General features: G+C 42.2%; 1 protein-coding gene across 4 annotated transcripts in view; it reads right to left on the bottom strand.

Moving 5' to 3' along the window:
• Positions 1-6,653: 6,653 nt before the first annotated feature.
• glra1 (glycine receptor, alpha 1) overlaps positions 6,654-18,451 on the bottom strand; it is a 119,396-nt gene continuing 107,598 nt past the window's right edge. For 2 of the 4 annotated variants that reach the window (XM_084009747.1, XM_084009749.1), the window contains one exon: positions 6,654-11,702. In XM_084009747.1, coding sequence (XP_083865873.1) covers positions 11,394-11,702 — 309 coding nt within the window. In that variant the 3' untranslated portion in view covers positions 6,654-11,393. The remainder of the gene's footprint in view (positions 11,703-18,451) is intronic. The other 2 variants (XM_084009748.1, XM_084009750.1) reach the window with 1 other exon arrangement.

The following is an 18,451-nucleotide window of genomic DNA, read 5'->3' as shown; positions in this document are numbered from 1 at the left end:
CCTTTGCTGTGTTTGATCTTGTTTTAACTGACTGCAGATGGTTGCTAGGAGACTATTTGACCCGAGCTGGTTATCAAATGTGGACACTTATTTAGGAACTGGCCAGCATGCGAATCCAGCAATTAGTGGAGTAAAGCTGGCATAGCTGTTAATGAATTTAATCAGAGGGACCAAAACACACGTCCCATACACTGTAAGAAATACTATGGTTGGAAAGTTTTCTGAAGTATTTATTTCACATTCAACTAGCAATGTTCAGACATTGAAAAAGTGATGATGAAAGGATTAGGATAATGTTAAATACAGGGAACTTGTAGGAGTTTTAAGTATCAACTTGAATGTACCTTCATATAAATACTTTTTAAATAGTTAGATGGTGACGAAGTACATTCTCAAATGGCTGAACAGAGGAAATACTAGTTTCAACAAAAGCACATGAAAGGAAACTGGTGTTTTTGCAGCTCATTTAATTGACACTTAAAGTATATCTATACTAATTTCACCCTTAATGCTGAACTTTAAAGTGTCGTTGACTCATCAGGGAAATCACAGGTGGAACTAATAGTGGCGACGACGGCCACATTCAGTCGTTTCTGCTGAGAAATTATGAACCATTACATTATTTTCACAGAAACCATTTTGACACTTCATAGTATGAAAAGGTGCAGGTTGAATAATAACATGAATGACTGCATTCACGGCTTCCTGGGGAACTTGAATGGAACAGAGCCATCGTGGAGGTGCAGCATGTGTGGTGACCGTTTGGCAACACACTCAAATGCAGGAGAGGAGGGAATCATTTTAATCAGATCATACATATAAATCATACAGCGGATGAAAAACCCTTTGACTCCTCAAATTTATATTCAGGAGCTGAGTGCTGACCAGCTGCAGGGGTCACTGTTCTGTAACTGGCGCTGCCCTTTGACCTCCCTGCGGAGGCAGCCAAGAGGAAATGACTGATTCGTCCCTGGAGGATCGATACAGTACCAGAAAAGAGATGGAACGGCTTCAATAAATCACTGAGGCCACTTTTAATGTGATGCCGTCTCAGCACACTGGCAGATTACAGAGTGAAGTCGGGCTGCGTTCAGGAGCTTTCTCCAAGTTGTCAAAGCAACCGCGACTTTCACATGTCCTACCAGGAGCCCATGCCCCACAATTCCTTGCGGCAGCAACATTTAAAGAGACGCTCCATTTGGCTAATGTGACTGTTGCCGTAACTTGCTGAAGCTTACATAGCAACATGTTAAATCCATTGGCTAACTATGAAACGTACCTACATTTCTGAAAACTGCTGTAAAATCATCAGTGACGTTTGTTCTGTGATGTTTTGAGAAACTAGTGCACACTAGCCCTTTGGATTTCTACATGAACAAACCTTGAATCCACTAACCTGACCTGCAGTGTGTCACAAAGAACATGATGACAACATGTTTTCTTTTTATTGATTATTTGTGTGTTAAGTCTCAAGTGTAAAACCGTGTCTCTGGCTGTCACCCGTCTCTCCACTTCTTCCTCCTTTCAGATATCTGATAACTGTAAAACGGCCCACGATGCTCTCAGTATCAGAAACAGCAACGTGAGCTGAATAATGAGCTCAGCCCCGTTAGTACAGCAGCCACGTCTCAGTTTATATAGGACCCACTAAAATCCTGGTTTCCGTGACTTAATAGCCCTTAAGGGTGTGTTGGAGTGGACAGCTGCACATGCAATAATGACGGCGTATGAATATACAATCAAGACAGGCCGGAGGCTGGTTAAAGGCTGACATGGATGGCAGATCATGTTTCATTTCATTTCTTTTCCCACTCCAGTTTAGAGACGGATATTCAGCTACCCTTCAACTTAAAACATGCAGCTTCTATGCAGATAACTGAGTTGGTCTGGATCAAAGCAGTACTGCATCTCCTACATAACTGGGTTCAACTCACAGTACACTTTCTGAAAGGTGAGATTTATATGTTTGGAATAATGATTATAGTTGAGTAACTTATTTGAGCACTTTTTATGCCCTGACACACATCAGGTTTTAAAAGACTTTGGCTGTGTGTGAAAATGTTTGATTTGTATTTTCCAGATGAGCTCTAAATACAGTCCTCTATAGTCAAATAGTGAGTAACCCTAACCCAACCATCGTATTTAGACCACCACTGATGTCTGACAAGATATCCATCGTTAAGTCCCGCCCCTTGAATCAATTGTGTATGGTTTTTAATTTTCTGTCAATCAATAATAACATCAAAAATGTAAATGCAACCCTTGTGTTTAGTGTTATTAGACAGTTTGGTGTACTGTTGGGTTTTGGGAGATAAAAACATGTTTGCTGTCAGCTGTGATGGTGTCCATGGTGTTGAAAGGTGCTTCCACATCCTGATGAAACTCATATAGTGCATGAATGAATGTGTTTAGGGTTTTAAAATATGGTCACCACAAACCACCGCAGCAGCAGATTCATTTATTTGTCTCTTCAGCTGCTAAATATCACCATCTCTTACTCCAGCACAGAGTGAACAGTGGGATCATTTTACACAAAGTTATTAGATTCAGTGTTCATTTAGAAGAAATATTGATTTCTAGAGCTTGAAGTTACCTTTTTCATTTCTTATTCACTGAACTTGTTTCATTTGAACTAAAGTCATTTCATTTGAAAAGTTTGTATCTGTGGGTGAAGTAACCACAGCTTCCACAGAGTGAACTACACAGGTGCATTCAGGTGTGTGTGTGTGTGTGTGTGTGTGTGTGTGTGTGTGCACTGAACTTGTCATGTGTGCTCTCTCAGGGCTTTGATTTGTATTCCACTGACTGCACTTGAACTCAAGATGAACTGAAATGTGTGGAGGACAGAGCCTGGAGCTTGCTGAAGGTGTTGTTGTGTGTTAGGTACACACACACACACACACACATACACATGTGCGCGCGCGCACAAACACCCACACACACACGAATACAGTATCTGATTATAATTATACAGAACACTATTTGATGTGTATTTAATGAAACAGCAGATTAACCGGCTGCTGGAATAGAACAATGAACCATATTACAACTCTAACATCTTATAATAAAATATTAAAAATAATACTAATACCACCACCAACAACAATATAAGATACTAATAATCTAAAATAACAAGTCTTGATCAAGTGGGTCTTGTGGTCCTTATTGGACTCATGAGCGTTGCCAGGTCTGAGCCTGTGGACACACGGCCAGCGTGTACGTACACCACACTGGACAACGTTGTGTGCATCAGTATTCAGTGTGCAGGCGGCCCTCCTGCTGTGAACAAACACATTATTAGTATCCGTGGCTTCCAGCATGTTCTGGTCCAGCTGGCAGCAAGACCCCGAGCACACAGACGGTGTACACTTGTGAGGAGCCTCATTAAATATGCCGTTCCCTACTCACCTTATCACGACTGCAGATAAGATAAACGTTAAGGGGAGTTGAGAACGGAAGAAGAGCTCCTCCGTTGTCGCTTGTGAATTTGATATGTTTAGGGATTTTATTGTGAAAGGGAAGAACGGGAAGTGGATGTGGTCTGTGCTGCCTTTGTCAAGGATAAAGGGGTAATAAAGTTTGCTTTATTGGTTCAGAGCCTCCATGTTGTTATGCTCCTTGGAGATGAGCCAGGCCTGCAGGGCGATCGTCCCCAATGCATGCTGGTTAGATTTGTGTCCAACTCGCTCTGACGCCATGCACACATGGGCAACGATGACCTCACATGATCAAGGGGACTACAGTTTTTGGTGCCAGGCGACACAGTTGCTCTTCAATGACCTCAAGACTTAAGGCATGATGGGACACACCTGGCGCTCCCCTGATCAAAGAGCTGATTGGCTCTAGTATTGACAACATACATCACATTAAGTAGAAAATGCAGATTTTCTTGTCTTGTCTTATTTGTCAGGATTATTTAGTGTTGCTTGTATTTTTGTATTGCTTCTTGCAAACTGAGGCACTCTGTGGCAAACAAACTTTTATGAATTTTACTTTTTATTTAGCAAGATAATCTTCCCAAATTAATTCCATTTTGATATCAGTATGGCCAAAAAGCAATTATTGCCTTTTAATTTTCCTGAAATTAACGTGGGCTGTGGTGTACTTTAAAAAGACTCCAAACGGAAAAAAAACATTAAGTGAAATTAACATTCAACGAATGAAGTGATGCAAGCAAAGGTGTAACAACCTCCTCTCTTCAGCACCAACGGAGGCTGAACGTCTGCTCAAAGTGAAGGCTGGACAAATGCCTATAAGTGGGTTATTTACTGACATATTTTAAAAATCTCATAAGCTCATCTTAATCAAAGACTTTATTTCAGGCACCTCACCAAAAACCCATCCAAAACACCCATCTGCTCCGAGGCGAGGGAACCAGGAGCGCCAACGTTCTGACTCATTTCCAGGTTTAAGGACTCATTCCTGCAGCGTTCTAGTGGCTCAAAGGTTGGCGAGGCAGTGAGAGTGGCGTATAAACAAACCTTTACCACATTTGTTGGTGCTTGAGGTGTGTGTGTGTGTGTGTGTGTGTGTGTGTGTGTGTGTGTGTGTGGTATAATAAAGGCAAAACAAAGAAATCCTGATAACGGTGGTCATATTGAGGAAGGAAGGAGCTAACGTCAGAGATGTGTGCAGGAGGGAATGTAATGAAGAAGCCAGCAGAGAGGGAGCTGCCTCGGGATCAGCACACAGGTGATTCCTATCAGATGATTATCTACGCTGAAGTCTGAGCTGCTGGATCTAGAACTGGAGCACATAGAATATAACCTGATACTGATATAATCTGCACGTATGATTAAAACTATTTTTAACAGCGTATCAAACTATCATTCATGATAAGCTCATGGCAAATAATAAAGAACATTTCATTTTCTTTGGAATTAACTTGGTTAAGAGAATCTCTGATGGCGAACCAGCCAGACCTTAAGTCTTTACAATGATGCAAAACACACATTGAGCATAAAACCATGAAGTGAAATGAACATTCAGCCGGTGAAGTGATGCAACAGGATTCATGTCCGTTCACATTTTATGATGTATTTCAGTTGGAAGTATCTTTCTTGCCTACATTATTTTTTTATTATGCTACAAAATAAATGTTAGGTTTAGCAAAACTGTCACAGTTGGGCTTAAAAAGGCTGAGGCAACCAGGCTGCGAACTACGGGGGAGCCAGGGGGGGGGCTCAGCCCCCCTTAATGAGACATGAGCTCCCCATAAAACATGATTTATGAAATTTTGGGGGGGGGGGTCTCTAAAATATTGGCAAAATGCTGTTTTTTCCCATGCATTTCCTTTTTGTTTTGTTTTTTTGTGTTTTTGTTTTGCCATAATCATGGATCATGTGTAAAATTAGGCTAATTTTAATGTATGATTTGTGCATGAGGGAGTGAAATGCACCCTCGGTAATTTCCACCATGACATCCAGCCAAATACCCCCTTGAAAGTTTGTAAGTACATCAGGAGTTTATTTAAATGAACACTTGCCTGATATCTTCTATCCTCGGCTACTAACGCTAACTAACGCTACCGCAGCGTAGACGCTACTTCCGTGTTTACCCAGCCAATGCCGTGACGCGAGGATCACGCGAGAGTATGAAAAAGTTTCACTGAATTTTAATAAATGCTTGTATTATCAGGTCAACACTTGTCAACACTTGTTAACCTGTTAATACAAGCATTTATAAAAATGTGTTGACCTGATAATACAAGCATTTATAAAAATGTGTTGACCTGATAATACAAGCATTTATAAAAACTCAGCGAAACCTTTTCATACTCTCGCGTGAAACTCGCGTCACAGCATCGGCTAGGTAAACACGGAAGTGGCGTCTACGCTGCGGTAGCGTAGCAGCCGAGGATAGAAGCTATCAGGCAAGTGTTCTTTTAAATAAACTCCTGGTGTACTTACAAACTTTCAAATGCCTCGTTTTGTGAGTACAGACTCTATGTGTACTACTGGAGAAGTTTGGTAACATTCCATGCATTATTAGTGGGGTAATTTACGAGATATACTCTATGTACTATAGCGCTAGTACTACATTCGGCTGATAGCGGCTATCTAGACCAATGCTGACCATCACTAAAAATGCTTCTGAGGGGGTATTTGGCTGGATGTCATGGTGGAAATAACCTAGGATGCATTTCACTCTGAACCATCACTTTAATAAAGATACCGGCCTGCATGCAATTCTTGTCCTCACCATTGAAGCGTGGGGGCGCTATGTCTTAAACGTCTTAATGCGGACTTGATTCCTTGTAACCAGACTGGCATGTTTTGATTTTGATGCGTGTGGAGGTTGGATGTGATATGTGCTTATGTGCTGGCATACAGGCTTGTAATAATGGATGTGTTTTGAGTAAGTCCTCGCTCTGAGGCACGCGCAAGAATTGGAATTTGTGTGTCCACCATGAAAAAGGATCCTAATCAACTTTCAAAAATCAAATCACTAGATAATAATGCTGTGGCAGGAAAATACTTTCTGCTGATGTAGAAGGAAAATGATGTGCATGTATGATCCAAGATCCTTCAAGAGAAAAACAGAAGTCAATCAAACAATTCCAAATGAAGCTTGCACATCTGTTGAGAGAAGTATGTCTGTCACACGGATGTCAGATAATAAAGACACCCGACAGCGAGGATGTATTTGCAATTTTTAATACTTTTCTTTAATGATTACACAGATCCTTGAGTCGAGTAACAGAAAGCAGAAGATCCAACTTCAACAACCTTGACAATGTTCAAAAACAGGTAAAGAGATTTTTGTTCAGAAAACCTTTAATCGTTAATAGAATTAGTAGTATGACATATTTCAATAAATATTTAGATATATACAGATACAGCAGAAACGGTACATTCTTTTTTTTCTCTTCAAATTGCTTCACATTTTTTTGTACAAGCCAAAATATCTGCCATTTTATTTATATTCATGCAAAATATTGTTTCTCAGATTAATGAAAAATAAAAAGGATTTGCTGAACTTTTCTTTTTTTGTCATCCTGCTTTGATGTGCACTCTCCGATTATAAGCATCATAATGAGCAATCGTTCATTTTTGCAAATTAAACGGGTGCACTTTGTGCCAATACACAATAGAAGCAACTAAAGCAAAATTAAGGCCATTCCAACTTGTGCAAAGGAAATAAACAAATAGAATAATCAATAATAAGAACAATGTTTCCTTTAGTTCACAGCAGTTCAGTAGTCACTGTATTTTTCCTCCTCCCTCAGGGCATCAGATTGTACAATACATACAATTAAATACAAGAGAATCAAACAAAACCTCAAAAAACAATAGTATCATTAATCATCGACAAATCAAACCATGCTACTTTAAAATCCAGTTCAGAACCTAAGGATTTATAAACGCCCGAAAACACGTCTTTCTTTGTTCAGTCCGAATGCATCACGTCGCGTCATGACGCAATATAAACCCCATATCTATCTCACGCTATGAACCCCTCCCTCCCCCAACCCGCACAGTATAACAATGTTTAATACAATGGTGTGAGGCCTATGACAAAGCTCTAAAATGACTATGATACACACAACCACCACGCCTGAGGAAAAGAGTATGAATCATGTAAAATGGTAGTTGAATGAATACAAGATACTGTTCCACTCGAAGGTCCTCGTTTTTTTTCGTTGCATATTCAACCCCCATATGGCACGAGAAGATATGTGTGAGCTGGAGAACATGGACGACTGCTGATGGACAGAAGTGCTTCTGACTTATTCCAGATGCAGTTGTGTTGTTATGGCACGCAAGGAAAACATGAATCATCCTCGTTTAGACTGAGCCCGCTCACGTTTCCCAGTCGGGTTGAGGCCGTGATCACAGATCCCAAAGTCAACACAATCTGTATTCATTTCTTGTTCAGGAGGCTTTTTATTTGGCTGCCTCGATCTCAAACTCGTTGGCCTCTTAAAACATTTTTTTTTTTTTTTTTTTTTGGTTTGCTTTGGTTTTTTAAGGAGCCGCTAAAGTTTGGAATTCTTTTTTTAATCAGTCAATGTTTAACAAGAAAGAAAAATCCATTTTTGGGACTTCGTAGGGTCTTGGAAGGTGAAATACAAAGAAATACTATTTGCGTGTTGCACACAGATTTCCTGTCAGACAAGTTAAATACGCCCTGGCCGTCCTACTTTTAGCTACATATGTAAGCCAAAGAGTTGACTTTGATAAAGTCAATTCACAGTTTTTTTGATTTGGAGTCCATTAAGCTGCATACAACTCCCATCCAGAGTTGCTTTCGGACAAATCAAATGAGTTTGGGGACAGATGCTGTAAAAGCTAATACTGTTCACATTCAAGTTTTAAATCAAATCAACAACAACCCCGTCTTTCATCCTCCATGCTAACATCATCTATGTCTGATGGTTCACACAAGGCCCGCTGCATTTAGTAACAGACATCATGACACCATAAACATAAATCATCCTTGGTGATCGTGGCCTTGAAAACATCGCTGTGTCTGGGAATGAGTTACTGAATTAAATGCATATTCACTGCATTATTATTCTATGGCACTTCCACTTTAAAGTTAAAGGACAGAAGATACAGAAGGATGTATGTGCGTGGCGTAGCCCTTCGGATCAGTCTTACACACTTGTTGTATTAAATTTATGAGTTATTCTGTATCACCAGATTCAAAAAAGTTTCCGTGTGTCGGTTTTAATCCAAAAATGTAGAAACTGTATGAATAAGTATGAATGGTATCTGGATTCACGGACAGATTGGTGACTTATCAAATAAAATAAATCTGCTTTGTCTGCTCTGAATCTGAATTTATCGGTCTTTCTTTAAAAAAATAAAGAAATAGAAGAATGTCGAGGGAAAATGCATAAAGGTTTCATATCAAAATATGCCTATATATATAATATTTGTATTAATATATATGAAGTTAATCTGGCAAACCCCAATCCTGTATACAGTAACCATATTAAAAAGACAAACTGAACACATCTTGAACATTTGCTCCACAACAGCAGCAACCGGCGATGATACGTTTAACACGATGATGAAAAGAAAACGTTGTTCTGGGGCTGAAACACGGGGACAAGGAGACATTTCAGGTTTTGACTGATACTGAACCACCTTTTCCCTGACAAGACAAAGTAAAACTGCACTTTTATTTATATGTTTTCATCAGCGTAGGACAGGAACTCCACACAATAAAAGTGTGGAACATTTTTAACTTCACAATAAAAGCAATTCTATTTTCCAACATTATGGAAAATAGAATTATTAATTTTTTTTTCAATAAATAAGATGAGAAGATGTATATTATGGGGAGGAGCCGAACACTTTTCAAACAAAAAATAGGGCAAAAAGGTCAAATAAGAACACAACAGATCTTAAAAGTGAATGAATCTAAGTATGAATTGTTCATTTCAAGTTGTGTCTTGTTTTGCAACAAAGTCTCTCACCGTTTGTGGAATAAAGAAGCACTTTTTTGTAGGATCATGAACAAGGACAGATATGAAACAACCATTTCTGCAGAAAAATACTCATCCACTTCAACTTCTGCACTCTTGAAACGCTCCGATTGGATCAATGTGTTTCCTACTAAAGTGGTTCTTTAAACCACAAAGCAAGTGTCCGTACGTAATAATCTGCATGGATTGGGTGACAGTCCCTGGACAGGATGAGATTTATCACTTTATCATCTCCATCCCTTTCTTACTTTCTCACTAAAAGACTGTTTAGCAGTTGGCAGTGGGATGAATGAGCCAGAAAATGGATGGCGTTGCTGAAACAGAAGGACAACTCATACTTGCATATACTGATCATTGCATAGAGAAGCCTGGCGCAAAGTATAAGAGAACAATCCATCAAACCAAATGACCTGCAGGATAATCAAATCCCGTCCAACGTGAGTACGGCGAAACCAAATCCCGTGTTTATCCTCTGTGTGCAGGATGATGTCTGCACATGACGGTGACGTCGGCGGCTACAGCTGGTGCGTGTGGATGAGATGGAAATACAGTTAATTAAGGTATAACAGGTGCTATAATCTGTATAATTTACTACATATGTCCTCTCAGCTGGCGAAGGGTGGGGTGTCACTTTAAGGCGGGGTCAAAGCAAGGAAGCACTAATAAGATGTAAACATATCTGTGGTTCAGTCCCGATGAACACGGCGAGGAGAGCAGGAAACGAGGGTCTGCCTTTCCCTCCGCGATCGATTCCCTACAGTCGACCAAAACAAAGCGATACCTCGGGGATTAAAAAAGAAAAACCCAAAGAAGCCCGTGAGGAGACGGCGCTCGATGCCACGTGGAACCGCCCGCCTTCATCTCGACAAAAAAGCTGCACAGCCACAAGCGACATGTTGAACTTGGCACGTCATTTTAAGATACAAAACCAAAAGCAAACAACAAATGCAATATGAAATCAATCAAGGACAGGTAGAGGAACACGTACCACAGATTAATGTGTCTCAGAATGTTTCTTTTTTTTCCTTTTTTTTTCTCTTTTTTTGTCCAGTCGTACGATTGACAGCGGCAGCAGCGAACCTCGAGTGTCTCTGCAGTTCAAGGTTCCGTGGTGTTGGCGGCGGTGAGGGGGGGCGAGGGGGGGAGTAGGGAGGAAAAGCGTTGAGGAGTGCCTGCAATACACGTTTGAAGCAAATCTCGATATATAGAATGCGTGATCCTTGCATCGCTTTATTCATGGAAGCACCGGTCCGCCCTCCTTCACTTTCACCTTCATTTCCAGACGCCCGCCTTTCAAATAAAGTTCTTTTCCCCACCATTTATGATAAATATATGAATATCTTACACTGCTGTATGCTTCTTCCCCACCCCGTCCCGACATCACTTTTTCATATAGAATTATATATCTGTCTCCACACATGAAAGAAAAAGCCTTAAATCAAACACAAGACTCTCTCATCCTCTTCTTTCCTTCCAGTCCGTCCACACAGTTTGTCGGGTGTGCCTGCAAAAGTCTGCGTTTTTGCTTTTTCATTTTTCATCTTTTCATTAATATATTGCCACATTCATATATCATGCATTTTACTGCATTGCTATTGCACTGGTCCGGATTATTCAGGAGGTGTAAAGAGCCAGAATGAGTTGGGATTTTTGCGCGGCAGAGGTAAAGAGAATAAAGGGGAAGAAGAAAGCAATAAATATCTCAAATACTGTCTCGAAGGTGTCGCGGTGGGGAGGTGAGGGAGGCGACTGCCACAAAAAGCAACTTATCCTCGACCAACAGAGGAAGAGGATGAAGGAAGAGGACACGGAAAGGTTGGCGTGAAAAAGGGGGGCAATGACATCTCCCATCGAAGTCATCTCACTCTGTTTCCTTCTCTCTATTTGTTTCTCTGCATTCATCTTCGCACTGTTCTCGCCCTCCTCCTCCTCCTCCTCCTCCTCCTCCGCCTCTCGACTACTGCTTGTGGATGTCCTCGCTGCGGATGATCTTGTAAATGATCCAGTAGAAAATGTTAAAAATGAGGAAGACGAGCGGGAAGGCCACGCGGGACACCGTGTCGATGCGCTTGGCCCTGCCGATGAACAGCTTCTTCATCTCTTCGATGCTCTTCTCGGGCGCGGCCGAGGCCGGGGCGTTGTTGTTGTTGCCCTTGATGGCCATGCCGTCCTTGGCCTGCAGGCAGGCGGGGCCCATGCCGTAGCCGGGGAAGCTGAAGCGCCCCTCGCCTGTCTCATCCTCCTGCAACACAGGCCAAGACTCAGGCTGTTAGGAACCAGAGAAAGACGTTACTGTTGGAGGTGTGTGTGTTTGTAAGTGTGAGTGTGTGTGTGAGTGTGTGTGTGAGTGTGTGTGTGTGTAACAGAAGTCAGTTCAATTTCAGTTCAGTTAATTCAGACATGAAATCACAAATATTACAGATGACATGAAGTGAAGATGAAAAGTAAGAAAGAAAGTCATTTGATAACATTTACATCTGAATTTTAGGTTGAGTCTGTTTTTAAGTCTCGATCATTTCCGTCACTGAACTTCTTTTGGTCACAATAAATGTGTTGGGAGAATTAGCACTTTGCGATTTGTACCAAATTAAAAGTCCCTTATAAATAAAATGTATTATTGTTATGATTAAAATCTGATATCGCCACAACCCTGATTTAGGCACTTCTTCTGTCTTCATTCAGAAAAAACAATCTGGCTTTATAACGTGACATTGTCAGCGTGTCACTCCACCAATAAACATCGACATGATGCCATTTATGGCGCCGCGGTTCAGAGAGCACAGCTTTCCAATGGTCACTTGTGTCTGATTGGTCAGTATTTGGAGTATTTGTAATAAAAAGCGTTGGGCCTCACACAGAAAAGATGAATCTCACACGATCATATTAACTGATTGTTTTCTATTAGCATAGTTAACGTCCCCTCAACACTATATAACGGCAGGCGTGTGATGTGTGCAAAGAGCCACCAAAACAGGCTCTGAGAGGAAGAAGAACTAAAGCATTAGTAACAGGACGACCAATGAGCATCAAGGAGCAGCTGATTCACAAACTGAACACACACACTGTCATCTAAGGGTTTACGTATTCATCAAAGGAACACCAGTGTTTCTTTAATAAACCAATCTTAATGATTAATCTCAGGCTCCGTCTCCATTCACTCCCTACTCACTATACGACTGGCTTGTGTTGTCTGAATGTATCGTGAGAATGATTGCAAGTAGATACTTTCTATATGGCTGAGAAGAGGAATGGAAAAGGTTGATATCCAATCCATCCAATCTCTACCTCATCCTCTTCATGATCACATCTAGATTTAGAGTCACTAAGTAACTCAACGTGCATGCGTTTGCACCGCGGAGCAAACTTCATAAATCCTGAGCTGAACATTGATCACACAGCTCGTGTCTCGCCTTCTGTAAAAGTCATCAATACCAGACGAAGCTGGACAGCCAGCGTGTTTATCTCAGCTGTCATGGAGACCGAGGGGGAGGGGGGTGGGGGGTTGAATGGATTGGATTGATTGGCATGCGCTGCATCCCAAGGTTACGCCGCGCGGTTCGGCGTTTCCGCCCCGAGTGCGGCGAGATATTGAAAGCCCTATCTGCACCGTCACCCTGCCTTTTCATTACAGGAGACACGATGACTTCCTTATCTGCTTCAGGGGCTCCGACACAAACACTGCGATGGGCTGAGAGACACTGAAGGTGTGTGTTTGTGTGAGAATAAGCGGCGCTCCAAAGTGCCCTTCAGAGTCAAAACAACACCCGTGAAATTAAAAATGAGCAGACAAAAAAGCCTCGACGACGATTAGAAGTCGTCTTTGTTCGGGCGCATATTGTTTCGATAAAAAGATGATGTCAAAAAGATTCATGCGTGAATGAGACTTGTGTTCCCTGTGGGTCACTGTGGGGAAGCCTATCAGCGGGTGGGGATCTTTCCAGTGCATTCTGGGTAAAGAAAAGAAGGAGCATTTTGTAATCGGAAAACAAGCTGGAGTGCAGCCTGAAGCGGGAGGAAGTGTTGGCAGCAGGAGAACTTAACGACTGACGCAAAACCTCTGCAGCAACAACAAATCAACCAGACAGTAAAAAAGGAGCTCGACTCTCTGCTGCTACAGCCGCTAGGATCCAGCAGTGGCACAAATCAATGGTCAATAAACCAGAAATGGCAAATATCTGTCAATAAAATGCCCCTAAAAACATCCACATAACATTCATGTGTGTGTGTGTGTGTGTGTGTGAGATACGTGTACATGTGTTGGACCACCAGGTAGCGATCCATTTATAGCGCCTCATGTCCCCGTTCTGTCCTTGCATCCGCACCAAGCCATCTATTACTGTTAACACACACACACACACACACACACACACACACACTCACATACCGGGTGTCTCACACATTAGCCACGACGCTAGCCGACCTCTGCCCGTCCTTCAGTGACGCTGCTAAACTATTACAGATGCTCTGCTTTATTCTCGCTGCCATGTGATTAATGTGGAGGGCGGAGGGACGTGAGGAGGAGGCGCAATGAGGAGGGCGATGGAGGGAGGAGGAGATGTAATGAGGGAAAGAAAGAGGAGGAGGAGGAGGACAATGAGGTAGGACGAAGGAGGAAGCCCTGCAGCCTGACACTGTTTCAGTCAGGAGACCCCTGATGGAAACCAAACCCCGGGACAGTCCAATTAGAAATGTAGTCCATTAACGCATGGAGCAGCATGGATGGATGGAGGGATGAATGGATGGATGGATGGAGGAAGGGATGGATGGATGGAGGAAGGGATGGATGGAGGGATGGATGGAGGGATGGAGGAATGAATGAAGGGATGGATGGAGGAAGGGATGGATGGAGGGAAGGATGGATGGAGGGATGGATGGATGGAAGGATGGAGGGATGAATGGATGGATGGAGGAAGGGATGGATGGAGGGAAGGATGGATGGATGGATGGATGGATGGAAGGATGAATGGAGGGATGGATGGATGGATGGATTGATGGATGGAAGGATGGCTGGATGGAGGGAAGGATGGAAGGATGGAGGGATGGAGGGATGGATGGATGGATGGATGGAGGAAGGGATGGATGGAGGGATGGAGGAAGGGATGGATGGAGGGATGGATGGAGGGATGGATTGATGGATGGAAGGATGGCTGGATGGAGGGAAGGATGGAAGGATGGAGGGATGGATGGATGGATGGAGGAAGGGATGGATGGAGGGATGGATGGAGGGATGGAGGAATGAATGAAGGGATGGATGGAGGAAGGGATGGATGGAGGGAAGGATGGATGGAGGGATGGATGGATGGAAGGATGGAGGGATGAATGGATGGATGGAGGAAGGGATGGATGGAGGGAAGGATGGATGGAGGGATGGATGGATGGAGGGATGGATGGATGGAAGGATGGAGGGAAGGATGGATGGATGGATGGATGGATGGATGGATGGATGGAAGGATGAATGGAGGGATGGATGGAGGGAGGGAAGGATGGATGGATGGATTGATGGATGGAAGGATGGCTGGATGGAGGGAAGGATGGAAGGATGGAGGGATGGATGAAGGGATGGAGGGAGGGATGGAGGGATGGATGGAGGGAAGGATGGATGGATGGATTGATGGATGGAAGGATGGATGGAAGGATGGCTGGATGGAGGGAAGGATGGAAGGATGGATGGATGGAGGGAAGGATGGATGGATGGAAGGATGGATGGAAGGATGGCTGGATGGAGGGAAGGATGGAAGGATGGATGGATGGAGGGAAGGATGGATGGATGGAAGGATGGATGGATGGAGGAATGGAAGGATGGATGGAGGGAAGGATGGAAGGATGGAGGGAAGGACAGAGGAGATAAACAGTTGCAGGTTGTTAAGCGTTGCCCTTTGCGTTGGACAAGGGAGGCAATTTATGCCCTTGCTTTAGGATGCAGCTCATTCCTCTCCCCCTCTTTTTCTTTCGCTGTTGTCCTCCTTCCCTCCATCCTCTCCATCATTCTCCTCCTCGCCTCCCGCCGCATCCATGAACCCTCCGGCCCTTTTCCTCCACAGAGCATAATTTCTGCAGTGATTAACTCGCAGGTCATTGAAGAGAAAAACAAACGTTCCACTCATTCGTTCTGTTTTCAGCTGCGATATCGTTCAGTGATGTCACACAAAGCAACAGCTGCACGGCAGTGAAACATTGGTGAATCACTGTTTATGTCCAATACAAACCAGGCTCCTCACGTTGGGTCTTCAGTTAGAATGAGTTCACTAGCTGTTCATACAGGTAAATGCTTACACATACACTATTTCCCACCACATGCAGGTAAACGCTAGCAAACCCACTGCAGATAGGTAACACTCTTTTCCCATCGCCAGTAGACGAGATGGTACTTTTTTGCTGTCACAAACGTGCAAGAAAACGTTACGTTACCTATTCGATTATGATGACTAATATTATTCATACATAATATTAGTCATCATTCAAGTGTTTGGATGATGAACTAGTTAAACGACTGTCAATGATATATTAATTGTATGTTTTGCACGTTGATTCATTCTAAAATGTTTAAATCCCCGTTGATTTTATTAATGATATATTCCATTCCACAGGGGTCACAGAGCATCGCGCCGGAACAGGAGATAACATTAGCATCATGTTTCCATCACTGCCGATCGGAGCTGGAGACGATAAATACCTGTGACTAATGCTGAGTCATTGTCGCAGGAATGAATGCTGATTTTAACTTTCTCCCAGAGGTTAGTAGGTTTTAGTGGGATTTCATCCGGTGGGAGAAGGTCTGCAAATACTACTAGTACTAGTATATACTGTATATTGGCCAGTGTTTGTTACCACTGAGGACACATAATTCATCTCCTCTTTTTATTTCTTTATTTGTTGGCAGATGACCTGAAGAACAATACTTCATAATATAAGTAAAAAAAATATAGGTTGAAACTTAAGGAGAATACTAATATATTGATGATACCAATATACATGTATACTGTATATCATCTTTAGCTTCTGTGAGTATTCCTCAATGAAACAGGACAAGAGGGATTTAAATCAAATCCTTTGCATTTGATTGCACCTCTAAAACCTGGTTGATGGATGTTGGTTGAATTAAATTTAAGCTTAAGAATTGATTTCAAAAATAGTTTTCCATATATTGCTAAATAGATGCACAATATGACCGGAGGATGTGATCTAAAAGGGTTAAAAAGCCATTACTTTCATCTAGACTAAAAAAACAAGTCAATCTAATTAAATAAAGACTTTTCCCATCAATAATTACTCTGGGGAGAAAACAGAGCACTCTTCCAATGTGAACGGGACATTTGCAGAAAGTTGCAGTGGTTTCTTCATGCGTCCTGAAAAGGATGTGTGCTGATGGAGCTGGCCTCAGTATTTCTACCATCCTGACTGCAGCCTTGGACTCGGCTCTAGAGCTTCGTGACAGGGGGTCATGGGTGGGCTCTGCCCCGTCACTGACACACAATTCATCTTCTTGCCAGAATGGGCACAGCTGATAGGAGAGTACTCAAATGCAGGGCTTATACTTCCAAGGCAAACTCACTATCATCTTGTCCCTTTGTCGTGTGAAAATATATAAAAATAACCGAAGGAACTATCTTACATTTGCACCAGGTGTTTCTGCATAATGCTGCTTTAGATAAAGGAGAGCTACGTGAGCAAAGCTGGAATTTCAGACCGGAAAAAGAAAGTACGAAGCAAAGATAAAGAAAGGAGTAGAGGATGGAAAAGAACAAGAAAAATAAAAAACGAACAACTTGGATTGGTTTGGTTAAAACATCATGGTTTGGATTGAAATAAGGACGTTTGTTTGCATCATTTAATTGAATTTGTTTCACAACAGCTGTCTCCTGGGTGAAAGTCCTGTGTTTGTTTTCTGTTATGGAAAGGCATGCTGAGAAAAATCCTCTCTAAAAAGAAGCCTGAGTGATGGAGGGAGGGAAAGAGATGGAAGGAAGCGAAGACATGGAAAAGTGGAGAGGAGAAAGAGAGCAAGAGGACCTCTTAGCTCGCTCATCCATCATGCTTTCCTCTCCCGATTGAAGCGTTTATATCTTCAGCCTCTGCTGATGTGATTAATCGAGCAGATTAGCAGGAAGCAGGGAGCAAACTGTGTGAGGCCTGCTCTCCTCCGCCACCTCCTCTGCAAATATTACCCTTGGATACTTGTTTTAGAGACCCGCATTTACATAAAACACGATTTAGAAAGGTGTCAGGCCCAACTAACACCAGCATCAGTCTCTGCTGAACCAGACCGGAGGAGGAATTCCTCTCCGCGCGTTCCGCTTTATGAATTCCCCCACAAGCAATTCCAGCCGAGCAGCGGGGAAGGAAATATATTATGAATTTGCCTTTGCTGATCCATTTTTCTGGTGGATTCATTTCAAACCGTCATCGACCCCGTTTCCCCCTCTGCATCGCTCCTCGATTAGGGCCAATTGAGGCTTCTGAGGATGTTTCAGCATCAACATATGTGGAGCTGAGAGGAATATCTGAGTATAGAAGATGGTCTAATAATATAAAACTAAGATTTTTGCTGGAGCTCATGGTAATATATGTTAATGTTCTTTTAAGGAAACATGTTGGTATATTTATATTCTATAACATTTCTCCTTTCAGACTTTTGGAAAGAAAACATTTTGCTGTTAATTTTTATATTTTTTTATTTGCACCTGTATATTTTAAAGCTGTGTAAGTTAAAGTTAAATATCCATATCCATATCTTTAAAGTTAATTTTATTTAAATTCGTTTTTCTCAGACTCTGAGCCAGAAATCTCCACTTCAGTCACACTTCCCCCACATCCACCAAACCTTTCATTCCTATCTATATTATGAAGGTGTGTGCAGCAGGGTTTGTAGATATATCATTCACAGCCTGATTCATACATTTTATTACTAAAAATGTAGTGAAAACTGATTTTTGAAATGGCTGTTGACAGGTTTTTCTGATTTATGGAGTGATACATATATACGACATATCCAAACTTCCCTCAGTAAAAACATTT

This window comes from Eutrigla gurnardus (assembly GCF_963514095.1).
Source record: "Eutrigla gurnardus genome assembly, chromosome: 5".
NCBI lineage: Eukaryota > Metazoa > Chordata > Actinopteri > Perciformes > Triglidae > Eutrigla > Eutrigla gurnardus.
This window is presented reverse-complemented; position numbering and strand designations above follow the sequence as displayed.